Raw genomic sequence first — 21,629 nt, 5'->3', positions numbered from 1 at the left:
GGGTTGTGACCCCCCACAGAGGATCACACGGTGAATCTGAGGGGCTGTGAAATGATTGATATGAAAGAAAAAGTTCAGCAATAAAAATCAGTTTTTGGGTTTGTCTGTTTTTTTCCAGCTCTTGTGAAATATCGGACACTATCTCCTCAGACCGTATAGGACCTTGGACCAAGGGAAGCAGCCCCATTGATCCAGCATATGTCAATATAAGATTGTCAGTGACAGTTATTTAATGCTCTGAAAGGGTTTGACTACAGTTAAGAGACACAAATATTGTTTTTAGGGAACATATCTGAACATCAAAAGGAAGCATTATTTAATGAGTCACCATCGACAGCACAAAAATATTTATTCAAAACAAAAAAAGTCTGACACCAGTGTATTTTGGATGTGACTAATTTTGTTATGTCGTTGCCAAGTTAAAGAAACAAACTAACAAAAAACAGTGTTCCCCTTATTTTTCTTTGTTTGATCACAAATGTAAGAAAACACCCAATGAAGAAATGTACATGATCAAGTGACAAGTGCAAGCTATACAGGATATGATGTCATCAACGCATCACAGGGAAGACGCTCATAACTGACCTGCGCTCAGGCTAATCCTCATGTTGTTCATGTGCTGGGATTAACTTGTAAATGCAAAGTTGGAGATGTGCACATGAATGAACGGGACAAGTCTGACATGAGTTTAGTTTATGAGTATATTCTTCTATGAAAACAAACAAACATATTGCTCATGGTGTGAGGGGGGGCCAGGAGGTGAAATCTAGTCCAGAAAGAACGGGGAAGATGAGACAGGAAGAAAGGGGGAGTGGCCAAACACTCCTAATCCAGAATGATCCTGTGAGTCAACCACACTAATCTACCAGTTCCCCACATTCGGAGAGACGGAGGGAATATAAACCAGGCGGCAGAAGAGTCCAGAACCAGATGCTGAATCAATTGAATTTGTAAATACGTGAATATACATTTCTCATTTTGCTTCATCTGGATTATCATCATCAGCATCATCATCATCATCATCCTCCTCCTCATAACAGCAGCTAAAAATGGCGCTCATGAGGTCAGGCTGGCTGTGGCGACAAAGTGAGTGGATACATGATTTTTTATTTTATTTCCAACAGCAAGTTTGATGAGCAGCAAAAACTCTCTTATTCTATTTATTTAAACTATTGGTAGCAACAATTTTCACTATGATTAACTTTTGTTCAGAAGCAGTCGTTTACATCTTCTTCTGCGTTTTATGCTTAAGTACAAAGTTGACAGGAGAGAGAAGAGGTTCACAGATGAGGGCTTTTACCCTTCAGGTTTCCAAGGAGCTGAATTTACTGACAAGCTATAGAACGAAACATGTTTAAAGTACAAAAATCATCATTGGCTGCAGCTTTGATGTGAACTGATACAAAAGCCTCAAGCCAAAACAAGTGGCTTTTTTCCTCTAACCTGACCACACACAATAGTCATTCATTTAAATTTTTAATAATATTAATATAATATACAAGATTGCATTTTTGTACACTTTAAACAGTATATGGACGCCTCTGTAAGATAGTTTGGCTAAAATCTCAAAACACGGTGGCGGGTTGGCAGACTCAGACATGTTGACTCTTGTTGAACTTAATCAAAAATCAAAGAAAATAAATCAGAAAAAATGAACTCGTGAAAACTCATGTTCACGGCAGCGCGGCCTCACCTGGTTCTTTCTCCTCGAGAAGCAAACCCCCCCCCAAAAAAATGCTACTGAATATATAGGGAGTTCAATTAACACCTACACTCCTTCAGCCCGTACCAGTATTTACTGAGGGAGGAAACGTACAGTGACTGTGACACCAGGAAATATAAATGATCATTTAGCTCCTTTCCCGAGTTCCATTACATTTCTAAATCACTGCCTGAAAAGGTTTCGCATCTCAACAGATTTTTACTGACAAACAATAAACTATCAAACTAAACATTCCCAATAAAATGAAGAAATAAAACCCCCCCACTAGTTGGTTTAACCCGTGATGTCAGCGATGACATCGCCAACAACATAAAAACCAGGGAATTGTGGGCGGGGCCTCAATTAGAGCTGCATGGTGGCTCTGAGCAAAGGAAGAATTATTGTAGATATATACGTAGAAAAACAAACGATTAAACATTTTCCAAAGATGAACTGAAAGTTACTTATGGCTCCTGTGTGTTTTGCTTTGACTTACATATACTTGGACGTGAACTTTTAATATAACACAAACAGCCCCCGGGATACTGAAGTGAAGCAATGTTTTCTGTGAAATATCTTCAAGAACAGTGACCATGATGTGTACTTTCTTCTTACATGGGTCAACAGATACTGTGTCAATACATCAGTGATGAACCCAAGTAACAGCCCAGTCGATTTGACCTTTTACCTCCAACATGTGCAGCTATGTTATGTGTGGGATTCGGATTTTTCTCACCTGCCGTACACATTATACCTCATAAATACAAACTCCTCGCCTCAGGTTTATCATTCGGAGCGTTTTCTCGAGAGGGGGAAAACTCTAACTGTTACGAAACCTGTAGGAAATCTGTAATTTATAATCTCATTAATTATCCCCGGCCATGTCTTTACTGTAAGTGGCTTATGGAGGTTAGGCAACGAGGGTTTGAACGTTCTGGACAAAGGATGCACACGCGCACGCACACACACACTCTGATGACCTAGTGAACACTCCCTGTTTTGATCTAAGTTTATTGAAATAGATTGAGGCACTGTGATTAATCTTCTTCCCCTTTTTCCCATAAAAGTCTGTATTGTCAGTGGAGAAATCCAAATCAGTTACAGTCCCATTGAGTTTATTGATCGTTGCACTGACTCAACAATTACTACATCAACGCTCCGAATCTGAGGTCAGTGGACGGTCAAGCTTGAGCTTTTTTTATTTTACTCATTTTCGCCTCGCAGGCCGGCGCAGCGCTAACCGCTCGCGTCTCCTTTGTCTCCGTAGCGTCCGTCCTGAAACGCTGGAAGTTGAACTGGTGCGACCTCTGGATCGACGGCAGCCTCTGCTTCTACAGGAGCGACAGCCGGCGGGAGCTGGAGCACCGCGCCAGCCTCAAGACGGCGTGTGTGGATGTGCGGTCCGGCCTGGAATGTGGAGGTACAGCCCGGGATTATGTAGATATCATAGGACCAGATGTGACCGCGGCGCAAACGCCGTTCGATCACCGTGTGGGGAAAAAAAATGCCAAGATGACAGTCAAAGCGAATGTTCAGAACAAGACATTTGGCTTCAGAGGTTATCTGTAAAGGTCCTGCACGTAGTCACTCTGTCTCTTTTGGCTAGTTGTTGTGGTGAAATGTACCAAAACCCTAAAGAGACTTGACTGAAACGACAGCGGTGAGAAGATGCTGCTGTAACTTGGTGAGTGACTGAGGGCTTTTGACCCGGCTGTGATGTAGGTGTGACTCCACCGGAGAGCAATCCCAGGGACAATCTGGTCGTGGTCCAGCTCCGAGACGGCTCGACGCTCAACCTGTGTGCCAACAGTGAGGACGATTCCATGTAGGTGCTCTCTCTCTCTCTCTCTCTCTCTCACTTTGCTCTCGTCTGCTCGGCCTCCTTTTACGTCATTCTTCATCCCTGTTCGTTGCTTGCTTTTTATTTTTCAGAGCGTGGAAATTGACTCTGCTTGAAACCAGGAGAAACCCGGTGAGTGATCCGTGGTGAACCAAAGGAAATCATTCAGCTCAGCCAGCAGGGGGAGGGGGGGGGGGGGGGGGGGGGGGGGGGGGGGTCTGGATCGCATGCCTCCACTTTGTCATTGTACAAAAACAATACGGGCGCCGCCATTTTGCTCTGGAGTCTGCTGTCGCATGAAAATACATCAGTGTGATAACAACTACCTAAAATGACAAAGGACAATCTTTGGAAAAAAACTGTGTACTGTAGGAGGCGGGGTCAATGACATATACTGCAGTCAGCCACCAGGGGGCGATCGAGGTGATATGGCTTCATTTTTGCGGAGCCGTCGTGTCGTCCTTCTTTATTATTTGCAGTCTACCCGACCTGCACGTTAACCAAATTGGCCATGTATCGATGCGATAGCGATTTGAGCGATTGAATTGATTTGAACCCAACAGTTTGTATTGAGTTCTCTGTCAGGGCTGAGACGTGATCGGTGGACGTCCTCAGTCGGTGCTAAAAGCGGTGATTTCTTCCCGTACTGCAGGTGTTCACGTACGACCCCTACGACGACTCGTACCAGGCTGTTCCCCTCAACGGCTACCACACGGTCTACATCACGCCCGGAGCGGGACCGGGTACGTTGTCACAGTTGAACAATGAGGATTCTGAAGCCAAGACTGAAACCACGAATGTGAATGTCGTGATACGGCAAACAAACAGAACCGTGATAATGTGGATTTCGGAGAATCGTTGCACGACTACTTTTCTTTTTGGCATTTTAAAATGTTTCCTCAAGTTGGGCAGAGTCTAATGAAATCATCGGAGTGTTTGATTGGATTAATCAAAAATGTTGATCAACCTTTTTTAGCGTGTGCCAAAGCACAAGCATAACAATAATGATGAAATAATATCGTAGGGGGGCACTACTGAACTTATTTAATGGAACCCATCAGTCGTTACAACTTGGTGATCACCACAAGTTGTTCTTTGTTGCTGGATGTTTAACCCCGTCAGAATTTTTGTCCGTGCACCGCGGTCGTGTTTAAACCTCTCAAAGAACTCAGACACAAACATCGCCCGCGTGTCTGTCCTCTCTCAGGTTCCCACCAGGTGGTTGTCCACAGGGACCCGTTTGACGACGTGATGGAGCATCTTGCGCTGGGATTAGTCGCAGGCATGGCGGCCGGGGCGGCCATGCGATCCTTCCTCTGGATGCCCTTCCTCTTCTGCTGAGGTGCTCTCCATTACCGGAACACGACGGCCCTGGCACAAGGCCCGTCCGCCCCCCACAGGACGGACGAGCTGACATCAGCGTCGTCATCTTTTATATCCTGTTTTTAAACCGCATCTGCTGTCACAAACAGCTGCTCGTGTGGTTGTTCTGTTCATACTGTATGTGCAAGTTTTGCTTACGACGATGGTGTGCAATGATGTTTTTTTTTGCTCGTCTATGCAGCAAATGATATCATTAGTCTTGTACCTGAATGTTCTTTTATCTGACTTTTACACTTTGCAAGCTGAAGAAAAAGTGTAGTTTATGAAGTGAAATGAATCAATGTGTTGAAATGCAAATACGGAAGGTGACAAAGTTACTGACAACATGTTGAAAATGCCTGTCATTAATATTTATATTTCTTGTTCGAACTCGAGGTCAACTCACTTACATTTCCCAGATCTCTCAATCATATAACGTTTTGCTCAGTTGTCATGAATATGCATCTGTGTCGTTTTGATTCTATCAATAGGCAGAACAGAAACAGAATAGGCTCCATCTGCGGATGAAGGCGGTGTGACGTATTTGAAAGCTCAGGAAAATCTAGTCTGCGGATCTTCAGTTGGGATCTTTTCAATGGGGATGGCGTTTGACGTTTTGAGTGAACACAGACTCAAAACTGTAAAATTGCTTTGCATTAAAAAATGGTTTATAATTTCTCGTGTCAGCAGATCTGTCTCCAGAGTCCATATGCAAATGAAAACCATAAGCTGTGGTTGTCAATCTAGAAACTCCCCCAAAAAAAAGCTTTTTGGGATGAATTCAGTTTTTGTATTTATTTTTTAATTCTATTTTTGTTTAAACCACAAAAAAAATACATTTATTCTCAGGTCGACAACAATAAAGAGGGAATGCTGCTTTATTCTCATACTAACGATGAAGCATTCGCCTCAACAGGCAGAGCGAAGACATGAACTGTGATCAATATGCAACCAAAAGAAATGTTATCTTACATCGTTTGGACTGTGGACTGGTTAAAACAGAAAACCAAGTCAATGTAACTGAAGCATGTCCAGGTTGTCTTACAGAGCAACTTGAAACTCAAACTACTTGAGAGATAGAGCCGTTTCGATCGTCTCGTGACAAGAGAGAACCGGCTTAGGAGCGGACAGAATTAATTTGAGCTTAAAACATTATTCAACCGGGAACTGTTTTATAGATGACAATTACAGTGGCTACAAATTTCATCCCATGAACTCAAATTCCCCTGAGCAGAGACCACATTTCTTCAACACAATTTCTGAGGGACTTGCTCTGTTTTCTATTTTGTTTCTGTAACTGCAACGATGAATTCAGGCCCGATCGAACAACGAGGCAAGTCAATCTTTTCGCAGTTAGATTTAAATGTTAATGTAGGAGGCTACTTTCTGTATTTCCGGTCTTGAGTTACAACTTGTTAAATCAGATTTTGAATCAAATTCGATTCTTACTCGTGAAGTCAAACTTCCCCTTTACACAGTTACCGTCCGTCACTGATGGCGTAGCGGCTTCAGTCCGTCGCCGTCTCTCCCTTCGATTACAGCCGGCTCTCTCGACGACGGGCACGTCAGAGAATATCACCTTCACACGTGGACCTCTTAATGATGTCACTCCGGGGGGCTTTTCCCACTAGATTCGAAATTTCACAACGGCTCATTTTGGCAAGTACACTCACTTATATTATTCCCCCCAATATTTTTTCCAGCCGAGTATTTGTGTGTGCAGCACATTGTCTTCACAAAAATAGCGATCATTTCCTGCAGCTCATTTTAATTTCCCTCCCGCTGTTACTCCTCCTTAGCGTGTCCGTTCGCTGGCCCTTTAGCCTTCGCTCCGTCGTCTCCTAACCTCCCCTCGGCCTGGAGTTTCCGGATCAGGTCGTGGGGGCCCTTCCCCAGCAGCGCCGACGGGTGCCTGTAGGAGCCCCCCAGCCGGTCCCACAGGGTGAAGTACTGGCCGTAGTTGTAGTCGAAGAAGAGGTGGTGGTCGGTGTGGTGGGCCGAGCCGTTGATGACGCTCGTCAGGCCGCCGGGGACGCGGTAGTCGCCGTCGTGGATGGAGATGGTCCAGATGTTGACGAAGACGTACAGGGCCAGGTAGAGCACCTTGTGCAGGGGGAAGAGGAAGGGGTAGATGTGGTACGGCAGGCCCTGCATGAAGCCGTCCACCGGGTGGAAGGCGTGGCTGGCGAAGGGGGTGGGGATCTTCCATATGTGGTGCGGCTTGTGAAACAGCTGTTGGGGACGAGAACGAAAAGAGATGTGGGTTTTTTTTTAATATCTATTTATTTTTATACGTCAGCGGCAAACTGCGGAGAATGACCAGGAGCTTGTCAGAGAATAAAGCCAGAGTTGTATCATTTGTCATTTTCTATTTCAAATCATTTTAAGTAAAAACAAAAACCCACATAGAGGAATACCAGCGAAGACTGTATAATAAAAATGAAAGGGTAAAAAAGTGACACAATATTTGCAGATTCACTGGGGCAAGTAATATCACAGGTAATGACAGTCAATAATTCATATTTTAACCTAACATCCTGTGATGCTGTGCTCCTTTTCAATAGCCCAAAAAACACATGTAACATTTATTCATCAACTTGCCCATACTTTGCAATTATCATTGTTTCTATTATTTCAGAAACCGTATACGGGTATTTGTGACGTGCCGGTTCGCAGGTAACACGAAATGAAAACCAGGACAAAGAAAATGATTAAAATTTTTTAAAAAAGAGACAGTTGTTCTCTCACCTTATAAATACGCTTGTGGTGCAGGAAGCGATGAATCCAGTAGATACACATGTCAGTGAAAAACAGGAAGGAGATCATACTCAGCAGTATCCCGGGCCAACCTGAAATCACACACACACACACACACACACACACCACGTCATCCACCAACAACTTTTGGATTACAGAAAAACTTTTTTTCAACGGTGATGGCCTTCGTCGACGTACCCAGAGGAGAATCGTCGACGTTGTCGTACAGTTTGCTGTATCCTCGAACTTCGGCGAAGAACAGAGCCACGGTGGGAATGCTGATCACGGGGAGAGACGTCATGGCATATTTGATCTCCCTCTGAACCTGATTCTAAGAAGGATTACATTATGAAATATATGTTTAAAAATAAACATGAACAGAGGATGTTAAAAGGATTTCTGGTCAAATTTACAACCTCTGGTATTGTGAATATGAATAAATACCATGTAATAATCAATCTTTTTCTTCTTCTACGATGCTTCAACTTCCTGTAATTGGTCCGAAACGTCCGAACCATCCCAATAATATATTTTTACGCTGCTAACGAACCGAACCATGGTTCAGTCGCGAACGCGACGTATTCTGGACCGTTTTGTGCGACAACCGTATTCAACACGACGGAGCAAACATGGCGACTCACACAGAGGTCGGGTCCAACTCATGTAACTATAATTCACTCATTCAGAGTTGACGAAAAAACATGATTATACATATATGAACACAGTTAATTCAATTAACTTCAATTTCTGTGAATGAGTTCTTCGAAATATTTCACAATGTAGCTTTAAATCTATAGGCCCCTTTGCTGCTCTGCGTCTCCATTTGTGTCCTGCATTATTTCACCCTGACAAAATTCTTCACTATACTTTTTGTCCATGTTTTCTAAGCACAACCTCAAATGCTTTTGAGGGGGAAGACTCTTAAATTATTGCGCCATTATCTCCGGGCCGAAATGAAGACGAATCGCCCAAAATGGTGGGATCGTTCGTTTAACGTGTCCATTAAGGGCCATTAACTGGGCGTGGAGCCCTCAGGGCAATTAATGTGTGCCAGGCACTAATGTCACTAATGACAGTACAAGGGGGCAAACACGGGAACATAAACAACTGTAAAATACAATCAGGTTTAAAATAAAAACCATGTTAATTCATTCTAGCATTTGACACCAAATGTACAGTATAATAAATTGCAGATTTTCCTTTAAATGTGTCCAACCATTTTGCAAAGTTCAAATGCATAAAAGTTTAGCGGTGCCGACGACCACCGCGTGAGTCACCCCGTGTGAGTCACGAATGAGATAAAGGCCTTAATTAATACCTCCAGGAAGTGCGGGTGTTTCTTCAGCTTGTGGTCGAAGATGAGGAAGTAGCTGATGGCGCCCAGGCCCAGGTACAGGACGGCGGCCCCGAGGTTGGTCAGCACCAGCAGGCCGATGATCTGCCGCAGGGCCCCGTCCTCGGGCCACGACGCGGGGTAGACGTACGGCGTGAGCACGTACGAGTCGGCCACGTTCAGCACAAGATCCATGGTGGAATCTGCAAAGTGTAAAAACGCAGAGAAACTACAACACGAGAGGCAACCATCACTTCCCACCCCCAGCATTTATGAGATAAACAATTAATGAATGTAACAATAAATGTCTGCCTTTGTAGGTCTTAAACTAAGTAAACTTGCAAATGTCAAATACTGCAAATACTTCTATTTAGATAATTTCATACATATTCTTTTTTACTTACTGTTCTTTTTTTTTTTGCAATGCAAATACACCAGTGGGAAAAGTTTAAAAAACTTTCGTTGCACAGTTTTACATGTGCAATGACAATGAAAGGCTTCTATTCTATGAAGATGAGACGAATGAGAACAGTGTGATAAAGAGATGCACAGAAAAGATATTGAACTCTTTTTATCCAAATACTTTAATTTAAATAACGCCTTCCTTTAAAAAACACAAGAAGCTCTTGCAGTTACCGACAGTGACTATATTATATATTATTTTTAATAGTTGTTTTTTCTAAGTTATTAGAGATTTGGTAATTTTGCAAATCATACATTGTAAATAAATGATGTGAAAACATAAAATCTGATTGGTTGATTTATGTAACGGTGACTGAGCGACCATTATGTGTATATTAAAATGTTAAATGAACACAAATCAAATTCTACATCACATGTTTGATATCTAATACATAAGCTGCGCTGACGCTTTATTAAACATTAAACTTGTGTCGCAGGTTTTCGCAGAGAACTGTTCTTTACCTTGTTGTGTCGGTCGCTCGAATCCCGGAACAAGAGCAGAGATCAGTGCAGTAAACTGAAGGTGGCCGGAGCGACCAATCAGTAACGAGTTACCTGTTACATCACAACGAGGGCGGCCAATGAGCGCGCGGTTTCCCATCACGGCACGTTCGTCGTGGATTCCCATTGGTCGAACTAGAGGATCTGGTCATGGTGTTACAGAAACAAGATCCCTCCTGTGACATCTGGAACGGATCTGCCCAGCGATTAATTATTGTTATTGATAAATGTGTATACAGTCTGGGGTTTTTAACCTGCACGTCTGCACCTTTGAGCAGCCATAAATATGAACCCCATCTCTTGTATTAACGTCGTGACACCAAACTTCCTTCACAAACGGACAAATTTAAGAATTATCAGATTTCTAACCAAACTTTTCCTCCTCATAGAAATTAACTTAAGAAGTCACATTATGCGTTAAGAGACACTCTTTCATTCGGCATCTTCTAAAAAATATCCAACAGTGTTTTTTTGATTCAAACAGAAACTCCCAGTACTGGTCCTGGTGTATTTGTAATAAACTTTTCTTTATACTTATAGGCCTATATTTTTTTTTAAATCATGCTCTTTATTGTCAAACACTTAAAATAACACACTCACTAGGAAAGAAAAGTTCATCAAAAAATGTTGTCTTAAGTTGTACAAGTGATAAGGCAAATTTATTTTTGCAGGATTATTAAAATCAAGTTACAGGGCCAGTAACATTTTAAACTTATTATATTATATACTGGCTTTATTTTATCTTTTGTACAGTATTGTACAGTTATGAAACTGAGACACCCATCCAGCCACAAGGTGTCGCCAGTGGTCTGAGATACGAGCGATAGTTAGCCTCAGCCAATGAAACACTTTTGACTGCAGACACAATACTGTAGGAACACACAGGGATATTACACAAAGTGATTCCATTGTACATCCTCAACAAAGTGTGTTACTGCACCGTTTGATGAGAATATACTGTACAGGTAGGAAGTTGTCATGTCAAATTAAAAACAGTGAGAAGAAACTGAAGCAGCAAAGGATGACAGACTTATATTTCATATCGATCTGGACAAATGTAGGAGTCGTAAAACTTTTCTCCCTATGTTATGCTGCAGGAATATTATAGGAGGATTCAATCTGAGGAAAGGTTATTATAATACTCATTACAGTATAAGTGGGTTTTAAGGGTTGATTTGATGAGGTAACTTCTGTTCACCTCCATTATAAGTATGAGTCACTAGTTTCCCTCATTATTTAAGAAAATGTATAATCTACTTTCTCGCAGTACCGTTGAGTTCTTAAACCACTAAAAGAGACATTTGAATCATCTGGCTTTTCCGCAGGAGGTCATTTGACTATCATTAAAAGAATCACTCTTGTTTTTCTTCATTTGTTCTTTTCTTTTTTCTTCAGTAGTTTTTTTTTTATTCTTCTCTCTCGATAATTTTAGAAATTCATATGCAAACTAGAAGTTTTGTTTGCATTATAAGAAAAGGAATTATTGTCCGAAATTCAAACCACTCTTGCAGTATTTCTTTATTCAATGCTGCACTCTTTGGGTCACTTTCACACTGCGAGCAGACCGGGCTCTGATGATCGTGTAGTGACAGTTGGCGGCCATAGATGGCGGTAGAAAGCGACGCAAGGCATAAAACAAAGAAGAGGAACAGTGTAGTGAACAACAGAAAGCATGGACGCCAGCGAGCCGGTGGTCAACGTTACACTATATCTTGTACTTGTCACTGTCACTCTTTCACAGTTTACAAACTCAGCGCAGTGTTACGAGCCGAGCCGAGCCTGGCCCTTTAAGCAGGCGGCCGTATGGGGTTTGAAGTGTGTGTGTACGAGAGAAGAAGAAGCTTGGCTCGGCGAGCTATGTTTTTGTACGTAGCTGCGGCCACATGGACAATGGACATCATCCATGTTAGCGACGGTTTATGTCCACTGTGTAATGAGAGGCCGCCCGATGAGGCCCCGTTCTGAGCCTCATCCATGATCTGGATCGTGTCGGCTGTTACCACCGACAAGCCAAAGCTACATGCGAGAGGTGTCTTTACTACAGCTGGTGAGGTGACAGCAGTTACCGACGGAGGAGTCGAGCCTTCGTCGCCTCCGTCAAATTAGCGCGTTCACCCGGGTGTGACGTTCACATCAATGCCGATCGGAGGTGAAGCCGATTATCACCCGGGTCTATTGCAGAAGTCATTTGACCCGGGGCTGAATGCCGATTAAACGTTTTCCCGCTGCAGAAAACGCCGGGTGTTGGCGGGTTTAGACGGGTTTTTTCCGGCCAGTGTGAAAGGGGCTTTAAACATTTTAAAGGGTAAATTCACCAAAACTCAAACTGTGGTGTTGTGGGTGGGAATCATCTTAACCAGGAATCAGGTTTGCCCCAAAACGTCACTCTGAAGTAATGAGAGGAGTTGGGAGAGTTCACATAGGACAAGAAGAAAGAAAGAAAGAAATGTGACAACGTTGGTTTTGGTGGCTACAGTTGTAGCTTGTTGACGTTTTGTTTTCCACAGATTCATATTTTCTGAAGTCGGTGGCTCAAATCTTCTTCAAACGCAGATGCTCGAGAGCAGAAAAACACAAAAACTATGAGTTTAGCGTCGCCCCCCCACACACACACACACACACACACACTTTGAGATTTGAAGATTTCCCCTCCATTCGTATGACACACAGCGCGACTGCTGCCCTTTTAGCATCGCGGCTCCTCTCCGCGGCTCCGCTCGTGGTGCCGCGAGGACGGCAGATGGCTACACTTTGTGTTTGCTGATACAGAGCCGGAGGCAGTCCGATCATAAGTCATATCGCAATTACGTCTCACTCTGTTCGAGCAATATGCCAAACATTTGGTGCCCGAATGTGTCGAGTTACAAAGTGATTTAACGATCATAAATGTATGAATGGAGTCATCAAAAATGGGAGAAATGGGACGTCTATTGTTTGCTTTGAAACGCATCTAACCCCGGCGTGAATCGCCCCAATGAGTTAGATACGTATTTCATGATAAATATGTAAAGCAAAATAGAAACTCTCACGTCATAAGATGCATTTGTTTTTAGAGCAGGCATCGTCTGCCATCAATACTAAGAAAAGGTTTTTATTCACACAGTCGCAAAATGTAAAAGTTGATAAATATCCTGTAGCCACGAGTGAGTGTTCAGAACAGAGAGTTTTGTTTGTGCGAGCTCGACTGGAACGGCCCCCGACTTTGGAAGAAAGTTTGTGTTTCTGTCTGTCTCGCAGACTTGCGGAGGCATATCTCCCTCTGTGCGCCGACACACAGGAACCAATCAGCAGCGTCTGCGGAGAGGCAACCCTCACGCTGAGCCCCAGATAACCTGCTGCTCATCATCTCCTCGGTAGGCGACAACAGTGGATGTGTCACTTTGGGAAAAAAAAGTCATCAAAAACCGGAGGAGCCTGTCGCAACTGCAGACGCGGTGACTGTTCAACTTTCAGGAAAAAAAAGGTCACATATTCCATTACCTTCAACACAAAACTTTCTGATTCACACCTCACTCCGGTTACAGCTCATAGCTCAATCACAATCGGCCGTATTTGGATCATTGTGCGACGATGCACCAAACTAGAAAAATTATCCTTTAACTTTACAGAGAAGCGCTGTGTCAGCAGATCCCCGCTTCCCGGTGATAATATTGCACATGGCACATGAGCACAAACTGACATCTGCATAATTTATGTTGATACATCAGACCCTCAGTTTCTCAGCAGCACCACAGATGGAGCCTAATATTCTAATTAGAAATTGGTTTAAAAGCTCAAATGAAAAAAAAAAAAAACAGGCTCTGATGGAAATTTCTTTCGGTTGCACAGATGTAAAGTTTAAACAGATCAAAAGTAAAACTGGTGCCATATAAACAATTTACGACAAGGCCTCCGACCCATACTGTGTCGATCTAAGCTAGGTACTGCTATAGCTAGTTATAGTAGGAGTTTGCTAATAGCTAGATCACCTTTCTTTTGAAAGAAATTCATTAGCAGTCTTGGTTTGTTTGTCCCTCTCTTTTTGTTCTCTCTTTTTTCTCTTCTGGGACCCAGACTTTACTCTCTTGATGAAAGACATGACGAAGTCACTGGTCAGTAGATTAGCTCATCAGCCAAAATTTGCGCCTTTTGTAAGGGGGGAGAGGGCCCCTCAGAGAACCTCCACTATTCTTTGAAATACATAGTTCAGTCTCTTAACCAATGTTTTCAGCCAATTTTTAATACATGTTTTGACACTAATTAGTTAGAAACCACTAATTACAAACAAAAAGGCTTTCCAGGATACTGTAAACGCACGGGGACAAAAGTTTCTGCACTTCCCAAAAATGGCGTCTTACAACCAGATGGTCCTCTGCGAAGAGTTAGGTTTTAATACAAACTCTTCAAGACCCGAACACTATGAGACGAACAGAGGGTCATAATAAATTAAAGATGATCTCTGATCAGCTAATCTGCTTAAATACTTGGCCGCATGTAAACATCAGAATGTATTAAATCACATTGAGATGACAAAATGCCAGAGTGTGAGATCCAGGCAGACACACACACACACACACACACATACACACACACCTTTTTCATTGACGAAAAAATTGGAAGGCCACCCAAAGACTTGTAAACAAGATGGCACATAGTATCGAGTAAATTGGGCAGCGCGTGGCTCTTCCTGGTCAAAAGATCCGTCGTTATCCAAGTATCCTGCATGTGAACCAGCCAACCGGGGCCATGAAAAGCCACTTCTCCTCCTCTTTGGATTCGAAGGGTTCAGGCCACAGCTGCTGCTGCTGCTGCTTAGTCTGTTTGGGGCTGGAGCTGCATCTGCTCATAAATAACACAGTCTCATCAAATTTCATGAAATGAAGAATTCATTCCGAAATGCAGATCGTGTTGTACTGCAAACTTAATTTTCCCCTCCGCCGTGAATGATATTTGTGCGGCGAAAGGCACCAAATTGCAGGCTCGTTTGTTGTTGTTGTCGTCAGACGAGCTGTTCAGATAACAACAGCACTGATACTGCACTGCAACTTTAACGCCGCACTAACAGACAAACCCAGCGACGTCTCGACATACTGTGACCCCCCCCTTCTTTAAGTTCTCAAGGCCGACATGTTCCCAAACAGCTGCCTCCTTGTAAGTGTGGCAGCCTCTGAGGAAAAGACTGTATAATGAAGCATTATCGTCAATGTCATCAGTAGATTTGTAAACCAGAGCTTCTCTGATTCAATGTTCCATTGTCAGCTGTGCAGCAACATACCTTATGTTTAGTTACCTGTGTTACCAAAACTCATGATGATAACTTTCTGATCATCATGAGCTTTAGATGAAGACATAAGCTCTATCATTTGGGGAGGTATCTTGGAAAATGTGTTTTTGTGGATCATATTTTTGTTGCCAACTGGCCAATCAGAGCAGACCGGGCTTCATTGGGAGGGAGGGGCCTTAAAGTCACAGGAACTAAAACCAAGAGTTTCAGACAGAGGCTACAGGAACAGACAGTCTGAGGAAACTGACGTGTTCACTGAACATTAGCGCATGTGAACCTTTTCAAGTCATAAACTAAATAAAAAAATATGACTGGAGAGGAGACACTGATTTCTTTAGGACTCGAAAGACACAAAGTAAAGGACTTGAAACTCGACTTCAGAACCAAAACCTGTGACAAAGAGTAAAAGTTTTCCCGTCTCTGAAACTCTCTCTGCCTCCTGTCGAGTGTCCCACCCCGCTCACTTTGACTGACAAGAATATTTATATTCTGAAACTTCACACATGGTGTTCTTTTTTTTCTCAATATTAAGATGTCAGGGTTGTTTCTAATGCTGCCTTCAAATAAAACCCTGTGGGGTTTTTGTTTTCAACACGGGGACTCAAGAGCAGAACGTTGCTTGGTATTCAGGCAGTTTGAGTTGTGACATCATCGTTGCAAGGTGACTGACAGGCACGATGCACGATCGCCTCAGAAATGATGAATGGTTTGAGGGGTTTCACCGCCACGCGAGGGCAGACGAAAGGTTTTCACCGCAGTAAGTAGAAAATTGTCAATTGCACGCGCTCAAACCATTTTTTTTTTATGAATGAATTAATTTGACAGCTCAGAAGAATTACATTAGGTGATGTCATGATGAATGCAACATCATCAACGACGTATGTGGTCGTTTTGAAAGACCGCAGACCTCTACCGGGAGTTATGTACGCGGCCACTAGAGGTCAGCGTTGGACGCGGTAAGTCCGTCAAGTTTCGGAAGAGGCGCTATTTTAGGAAGCGGTGGATGTTGGTCTTTCTTTTTTTGTACCACATACGACAGAGTTCGTCGTATGAGTTGGAGGACGTGTTTTATTCTTCCTCCACAGTGGACTTTAAAAAAAAGAAGTTGGAGGTGAGTCTCTTTCTGCTTTCTTGCACGGCCACCAGAGGTCGACGTTGGTCGGTGATTCTCTTTTTGCTTTCTTCCGTTTGTTTTGCACTTCATCAGTGCTGAATCTCTCAAGCCTCTTGGACCTAGCTAGGCGATAAAAAGCCTCTTTTCCATACTTTTGTCAGAAAAGTGGCCTCGGACTTCAGAAATTACACCCAATGCTTGTTCGAATGACAATATCTCACTGATATTGACTGTTTTCTTTTGACTGCAATTGGTTTCGAAACTGCAAACAATCCAAAGCAGTGTTGATCCGGGCCGGAAACCATCATTTTTGGTGGGACTAAATCTTGGTCTTCAAGACATTTCACTCCTATTATTTTTAGTTTCGGACTCTCCAGACCAAACAAGTCAGTCATGAGAGCGCCCCTGCTGTACAATTACAGATGGTCCACTTTGGTCTACAACATTTTCAGGATGTTCCGTTTTGTTTTTTCTACTTGAGTTTCGTGCGTCTGTGTTTTTTTTTAAGACACTATTCGCAAACTTTCTGTCTCTTTAAACAAAACAATGGCGAAGAATCAATTACAGCAATTTCACATCGGCCGGTTTTGTGTCGCTCGTAAGTAAATGCTCACTTGTTGGCGTGTGTGTATGCATCGGCCCTGTTTTCACAGAAGAGACACTTCACTCGAGAGGAACAAGAGTCACACAAAGAAGGAGAAAGAAAGAGGCACACAGAGAGAAGGCGCAGTGCGAGCACATTAAACACCTCTTCTCTTTGTGATGTGACGGGTCAGCGTGCAACAAAAGGTCTTTAGATGAAACAGACTAATTTCGCTGTCATTGTGGCCCTGTCCCAGTTTTACGGAGCGAAAGTTGGAGCCTTCTTTTTGGTTAGATCTGTAATCACTATCCAATCTGCCGGCAGGAGAAAAAGAAATTTAATTTGACAAGGAGGTAATGAACCCGTGCAGCCATTATCTTATATAACCCATTTGAGAGACTGGTTGAGCACTGATGAAAATTCTATTAAACATAGCTGGCTGATTTCTCTATTTTGTTCAGTGGCAGAAAGCCTTTTTTAACCTTGCCAATTTACTTTGAACTCTCGGAGTTGCCAAGGATCATTATATCAAGGAGCTTCAAACACTCGCCCTTAAATGATTCAAATGCAACAGCCCCAGACTTTGGGCTAATAACCTCAGCAATGCACACACACACACACACACACACACAAACACACACACAAGACACCTAGGCAATCGCAGGAAATACTTATGGCTTCTCTCAGGAGTCAGTGCAGGATTCTTGGTCGCGGACGCAACTTTTCCCCGCTCTCAGAACTTTCTCTCGAAGTTGTTTTTTCGAAATCTATTTTGGTTCAGACTTCACTTCTGCCGCTTGACTCCCCCCCCCCCCCCCCGCCCCCTCCTGTAAAGCCCGTGGTCTTGCGAGTAGTTTCTCCACGCACTGCAGACGACGCAGTTATTGAGTGTGACACACACACTGGAGGACACGAGCCATTTGGCGTCCACGCCAGATGCCCCATAAAAAGAGAAGTAGAAGTTAATGCACAGGCGCCCGGACGAGCCAATCGAGGGAGCAAATGTTGCCTAATCGCCCGGAACAATTGCTGTTTTACTGGATTTCGTCAACTGACGTCACCCTGTGTTGATGTGGTTTAATACGCCGCATAGACTACGTGCAGTGTTTTTGATGTGTGTCACACGCTAATGTCCTTCATTTGATGAAGTACAGAACATACTGAAAGGACACACTGGAATCCCGGGTTCAAACCGTCTGCACCAATGATTCGTTGGAAGTTTAAACTTACAGAGGGAAGATAAAGGTCTCTCCGCTCATCTTGTGTGAAAATATATCTCAAAATTCATAACATTTGAAATGTAAATGTGACTTGATATGGGTGTGTGCATACTGTCATATTGGTTTTATAAGCTAAGATATAGAAAACCAAGCATCATTGAAGCTTTTTCAGCAGGGGGGTTAATGAATTTACGCAGAAATATGTATGTTTTCTTTTTACTTTGGTGATTTCAAGTTTTTAAAAGACAAGCGGAGGCTGTAGAGGTTGTCCACACACCAAATGTTTCAACCTTTACACAAAGCAACTTTAACTTTTCTTGTAGTGCTGCTATAGACTGTAAAGATGGACGAGTGAAGTCAAAACATCATAGGTCATAAGCCCCGCCTCCTCCATGTTAGAGGATGGGACATGGACCAAACTAAAGTGACAGAGCACGTATGTAAAATGATTTATTTTTTCTCCAAAGATGGCTCGTGTCATTTATGACTGATGTTTGTTCAAGTGTTAGATTTCAGGGTAAGTTTTGGTTTTGATTTGTTATTCGATGCTTCTAGAATTTACATGAGTCCTGAACAAATGTAAACCTGGAGCAGTAAAACGTTTTTGAATCTAAAAAAAAACCAGGCCAGACCCAAAAATCTGAACTGTTCTCTAGACTGGTGATGTATAAAGTTAGATTTTTTTTTTAATTTGTATAAAAACATTTTCAGTTTGGAAACATTAAAGGTTCATAAAATGAAGCAAGTAAGAGGCTGCTTGTTTCTATGATGCTGCATGAATGGTCGGAATCATATGAATAACACTGCAAACCTCCAATGATTTTACCAGAAAATGGAATTCAAGGAGTCATTAAAGCATTAAAGCACTAAAGCACAGCGATGGAGTGCGTCGTGAAGAAGTTTTTGATCGCCTCGCTCGGCTGCTCGACCTTTTTTTAACCCCAGATTAGACCTTGGCCGGGCTCCTCGCGGCGCCGATCCCCGAGTTATGAAAATGGTAAAATCTGAAGCCATGTGTGCTCGCCATTTAATATTCATCAGCTCCCGAACGCATGTCAGTATTTGTTCCGTGCCTCCTTGTAATATTCATGACATGAATAAGGCTGAGTATGTTAATCAGATGGCAAGACCAAGAGCAAAGCTTCAAAGCATCCTTCTGGAAAATCAACGGTGTGCACGGCCTCCTCAGCACCAGCCAACACCGCCGCTCCCCAGACAACATCGCAGCTCAGGAGCAGCAGCGTCTCCTTCTCACATATCGGTCGGACTAACCACAGGCACTGATTAGCAGCATCCCTCCCCACCGCGAGACGCTTTGTGCTTGATTTTAATGAAGTGATTTGCATTAGCGAGCCCTTCCCTCTCCTCCCCGTGCACTTGCCTCTACTTCGCTCTCTCGCGCAGTCTGGCAAACCTGGGGCAGAGCTCTTGTGAAGGAGGGAGACAAAAAAATAAATCAGTCAACACATCCATCAGTAAGCAGCCGGCCAGGCGCACTTCTCTGAGCCAAGACAGAAATATTGACAAAATGTCTGCTAGCCATCTTATTATCTTGCCCAGGGTTGCAGTTGGCAAAATAGCACATGCTGGAGGCAGCAGTGGCGGCGGTGGTGTGTGTGTGTGTGTGTGTGTGTGTGTGTGTGTGTGTGTGTGTGTGTGTGTGTGTGTTCTACGGGTAGAAATGAGCTAATGTTTGCAGAGCTTGCAACCCTGACGTCCTGCTGTTGAACCGCTGCGCCATCGTGTGTGGTATTGGTGTTTCTGGCCGCGACGGGGAACTCCAAGCAGACGCCGAACGGGAACCCGCCCGATGACGGGAGCGACTCGATCCGTACCCATCTCTTCTCCCGGCATATATCGACGGCGTGTCGCTGCGGCAACATGAGCCGGTTAAAAGTGTACCGGGGGTAAAGCGAGGACGCAACATTTAACCAGTGCCCCCTGTTGGTCAGGTCAACATGGCAGGCGTGTTCGATTTGGGACACTGGACGAGGTCGCCGGGCGGTGCGCTGAAATCAGCAGCTTCTTCTCTGCTGCAGCTGCGGCAGGTATTAAGATGTGGCGGAAAAAGTGGAAGAAGAGAGGCACACCTATGTTGACGTTGTAAAGACTTAGTGATGATTTGTCTTTGAAGCCAGTATATTCTTCATTTTGATGGGCAACGACAACGGACCCTGACCCGGTTGCAGTTAAACGCAGCATTAGTATGAGTATACAATTGCAGAAAATGCGTGGAATGTCACGTCCATTGTCAGCCATTTGTAAGAATTGTAGGAGACAATTTGTCAATAAAGGAATGGTCGACATCATACTCATCACGTTGCCAGTGACAGACATACTTCCTGATTATCTACAGCACCATCATGTGACTTTTTTTATCAGACTGACTTAACTTGTGAAGTAAAATATGAGTTTAAAAAAAATGCTCAAGTGTGAGGAAAATTACAAATTTATTAGTACACAACAAAGCACTTTGTTACAGTAACAGAGGTAGCACCTATCAAAAAAGTTACTTTACCATTACAAATACAACTATGACAGCACAGATGTATGAAATGTTTTGGTATATCCTCTGGATTAGCGCTAATGGAACCAGGTTTTATGACGTAATGTGATTGGATACATTTAGCGGGTTGATCTCTGCAGACCGCACGAGTCCTGCGCCTTACATGGTTAAGGTCACTGTTGCCGCTGACTCGTGTCACACTGACTGGCTGAATTGGACGCTTTTGGAAAAGTGTGTCAGACGTTCAGGGACGTTGGGTAATGTACCGCATCACTATTGTTTTACATGCGTGGTATGATATCACAATTTGTCTAGAGACACTCATTGTTCCATAGCTCGCCAGTTATGTCTTAAAGCTACAGTGTGTAATATTTTAGAAGAACTTATTCACAGAAATTGAATATATTGCCCATGACAACCTCGGGGCCACCGTATAGAAAACGCCAATATGTGCACAAAAGTATTTATGTTGTGCTTGTCAACCGCAGCACCGGAACATACTACGGCGTCCAAATATAGAAGAGGGCGGACGAAATAAGACGAAAGAAAATGCCTGAGAAGTGTATTTATCAAGCAGTCACAATTAGTATTTTGTAATTTTGCTGATTAAACCATAAACTGGCCTAGTAGTTGAAAAGTTGGCAGAAAAGTTCATAGGTTTCTTATTGGCTGAATAGATTAAATGTCAAAGGATGAGATTCAAAATAATGTAAATGCACAAACCATGTTTTTTTAAGAGGGAACATATATAAAAATACATGGCAACATGGTTAACTAAGAAAGAAAAAAAAAACTGTTGTGAAAAGAGATATCCAGAAAAAAAAATAACATAAAGAGGACGAAGGTTTAAATAAAAACCTTGACAGCGCAGAAACATCCCATCATCCCCGGCATCAAAGCAGATTTATTCATTTTTCGGCGAAGGTTCAGCGGCTCATTTTTACTGACTGGCCTGTGAACGCATCACGAGGTGCGAGGTTCCAGGG

At 43.1% G+C, this 21,629-nt stretch overlaps 2 protein-coding genes across 2 annotated transcripts; one reads left to right on the top strand and one right to left on the bottom strand.

Annotated features, from left to right (window-relative positions):
- The first annotated feature begins 710 nt into the window (after nucleotides 1–710).
- On the top strand, nucleotides 711–5,653 carry plekhb1 (pleckstrin homology domain containing B1). The gene is made up of 6 exons (XM_035626604.2): nucleotides 711–1,086; nucleotides 2,970–3,122; nucleotides 3,425–3,527; nucleotides 3,635–3,674; nucleotides 4,195–4,285; nucleotides 4,750–5,653. The coding sequence occupies exons 1-6, from the start codon at nucleotides 1,050–1,052 to the stop codon at nucleotides 4,881–4,883; spliced, it is 558 nt and encodes a 185-aa protein (XP_035482497.1). The 5' UTR covers nucleotides 711–1,049; the 3' UTR covers nucleotides 4,884–5,653.
- Nucleotides 5,654–5,766: 113 nt separating this feature from the next.
- sc5d (sterol-C5-desaturase) lies at nucleotides 5,767–10,019 on the bottom strand. The gene is made up of 5 exons (XM_035626603.2): nucleotides 9,919–10,019; nucleotides 8,980–9,197; nucleotides 7,860–7,992; nucleotides 7,653–7,753; nucleotides 5,767–7,136 (listed from the first exon to the last, which is right to left on the bottom strand). Exons 2-5 carry the CDS (start codon nucleotides 9,187–9,189, stop codon nucleotides 6,690–6,692), a joined length of 891 nt encoding a protein of 296 aa, XP_035482496.1. The 5' UTR covers nucleotides 9,190–9,197; nucleotides 9,919–10,019; the 3' UTR covers nucleotides 5,767–6,689.
- Nucleotides 10,020–21,629: the final 11,610 nt, after the last annotated feature.

Source organism: Scophthalmus maximus, chromosome 2 (genome assembly GCF_022379125.1).
Source record: "Scophthalmus maximus strain ysfricsl-2021 chromosome 2, ASM2237912v1, whole genome shotgun sequence".
Classification (NCBI taxonomy): Eukaryota; Metazoa; Chordata; class Actinopteri; order Pleuronectiformes; family Scophthalmidae; genus Scophthalmus; species Scophthalmus maximus.
Note: the sequence above shows the minus strand (reverse complement) of the source record. Positions and strands in the feature narration are given on the sequence as shown.

Excerpts from the sequence above, each read along its gene's own strand:
- sc5d (XM_035626603.2), bottom strand. The coding sequence starts at position 9,189 with ATGGATCTTGTGCTGAACGTGGCCGACTCGTACGTGCTCACGCCGTAC. Across the intron at positions 7,993-8,979 it reads AACACCCGCACTTCCTGGAG|AATCAGGTTCAGAGGGAGAT; the intron begins GTATTAATTAAG and ends AATCCTTCTTAG. Across the intron at positions 7,754-7,859 it reads CGTCGACGATTCTCCTCTGG|GTTGGCCCGGGATACTGCTG; the intron begins GTACGTCGACGA and ends GTGTGATTTCAG.
- plekhb1 (XM_035626604.2), top strand. The coding sequence starts at position 1,050 with ATGGCGCTCATGAGGTCAGGCTGGCTGTGGCGACAAA. Across the intron at positions 1,087-2,969 it reads AGGCTGGCTGTGGCGACAAA|CGTCCGTCCTGAAACGCTGG; the intron begins GTGAGTGGATAC and ends TTGTCTCCGTAG. Across the intron at positions 3,528-3,634 it reads AACAGTGAGGACGATTCCAT|AGCGTGGAAATTGACTCTGC; the intron begins GTAGGTGCTCTC and ends TTTATTTTTCAG.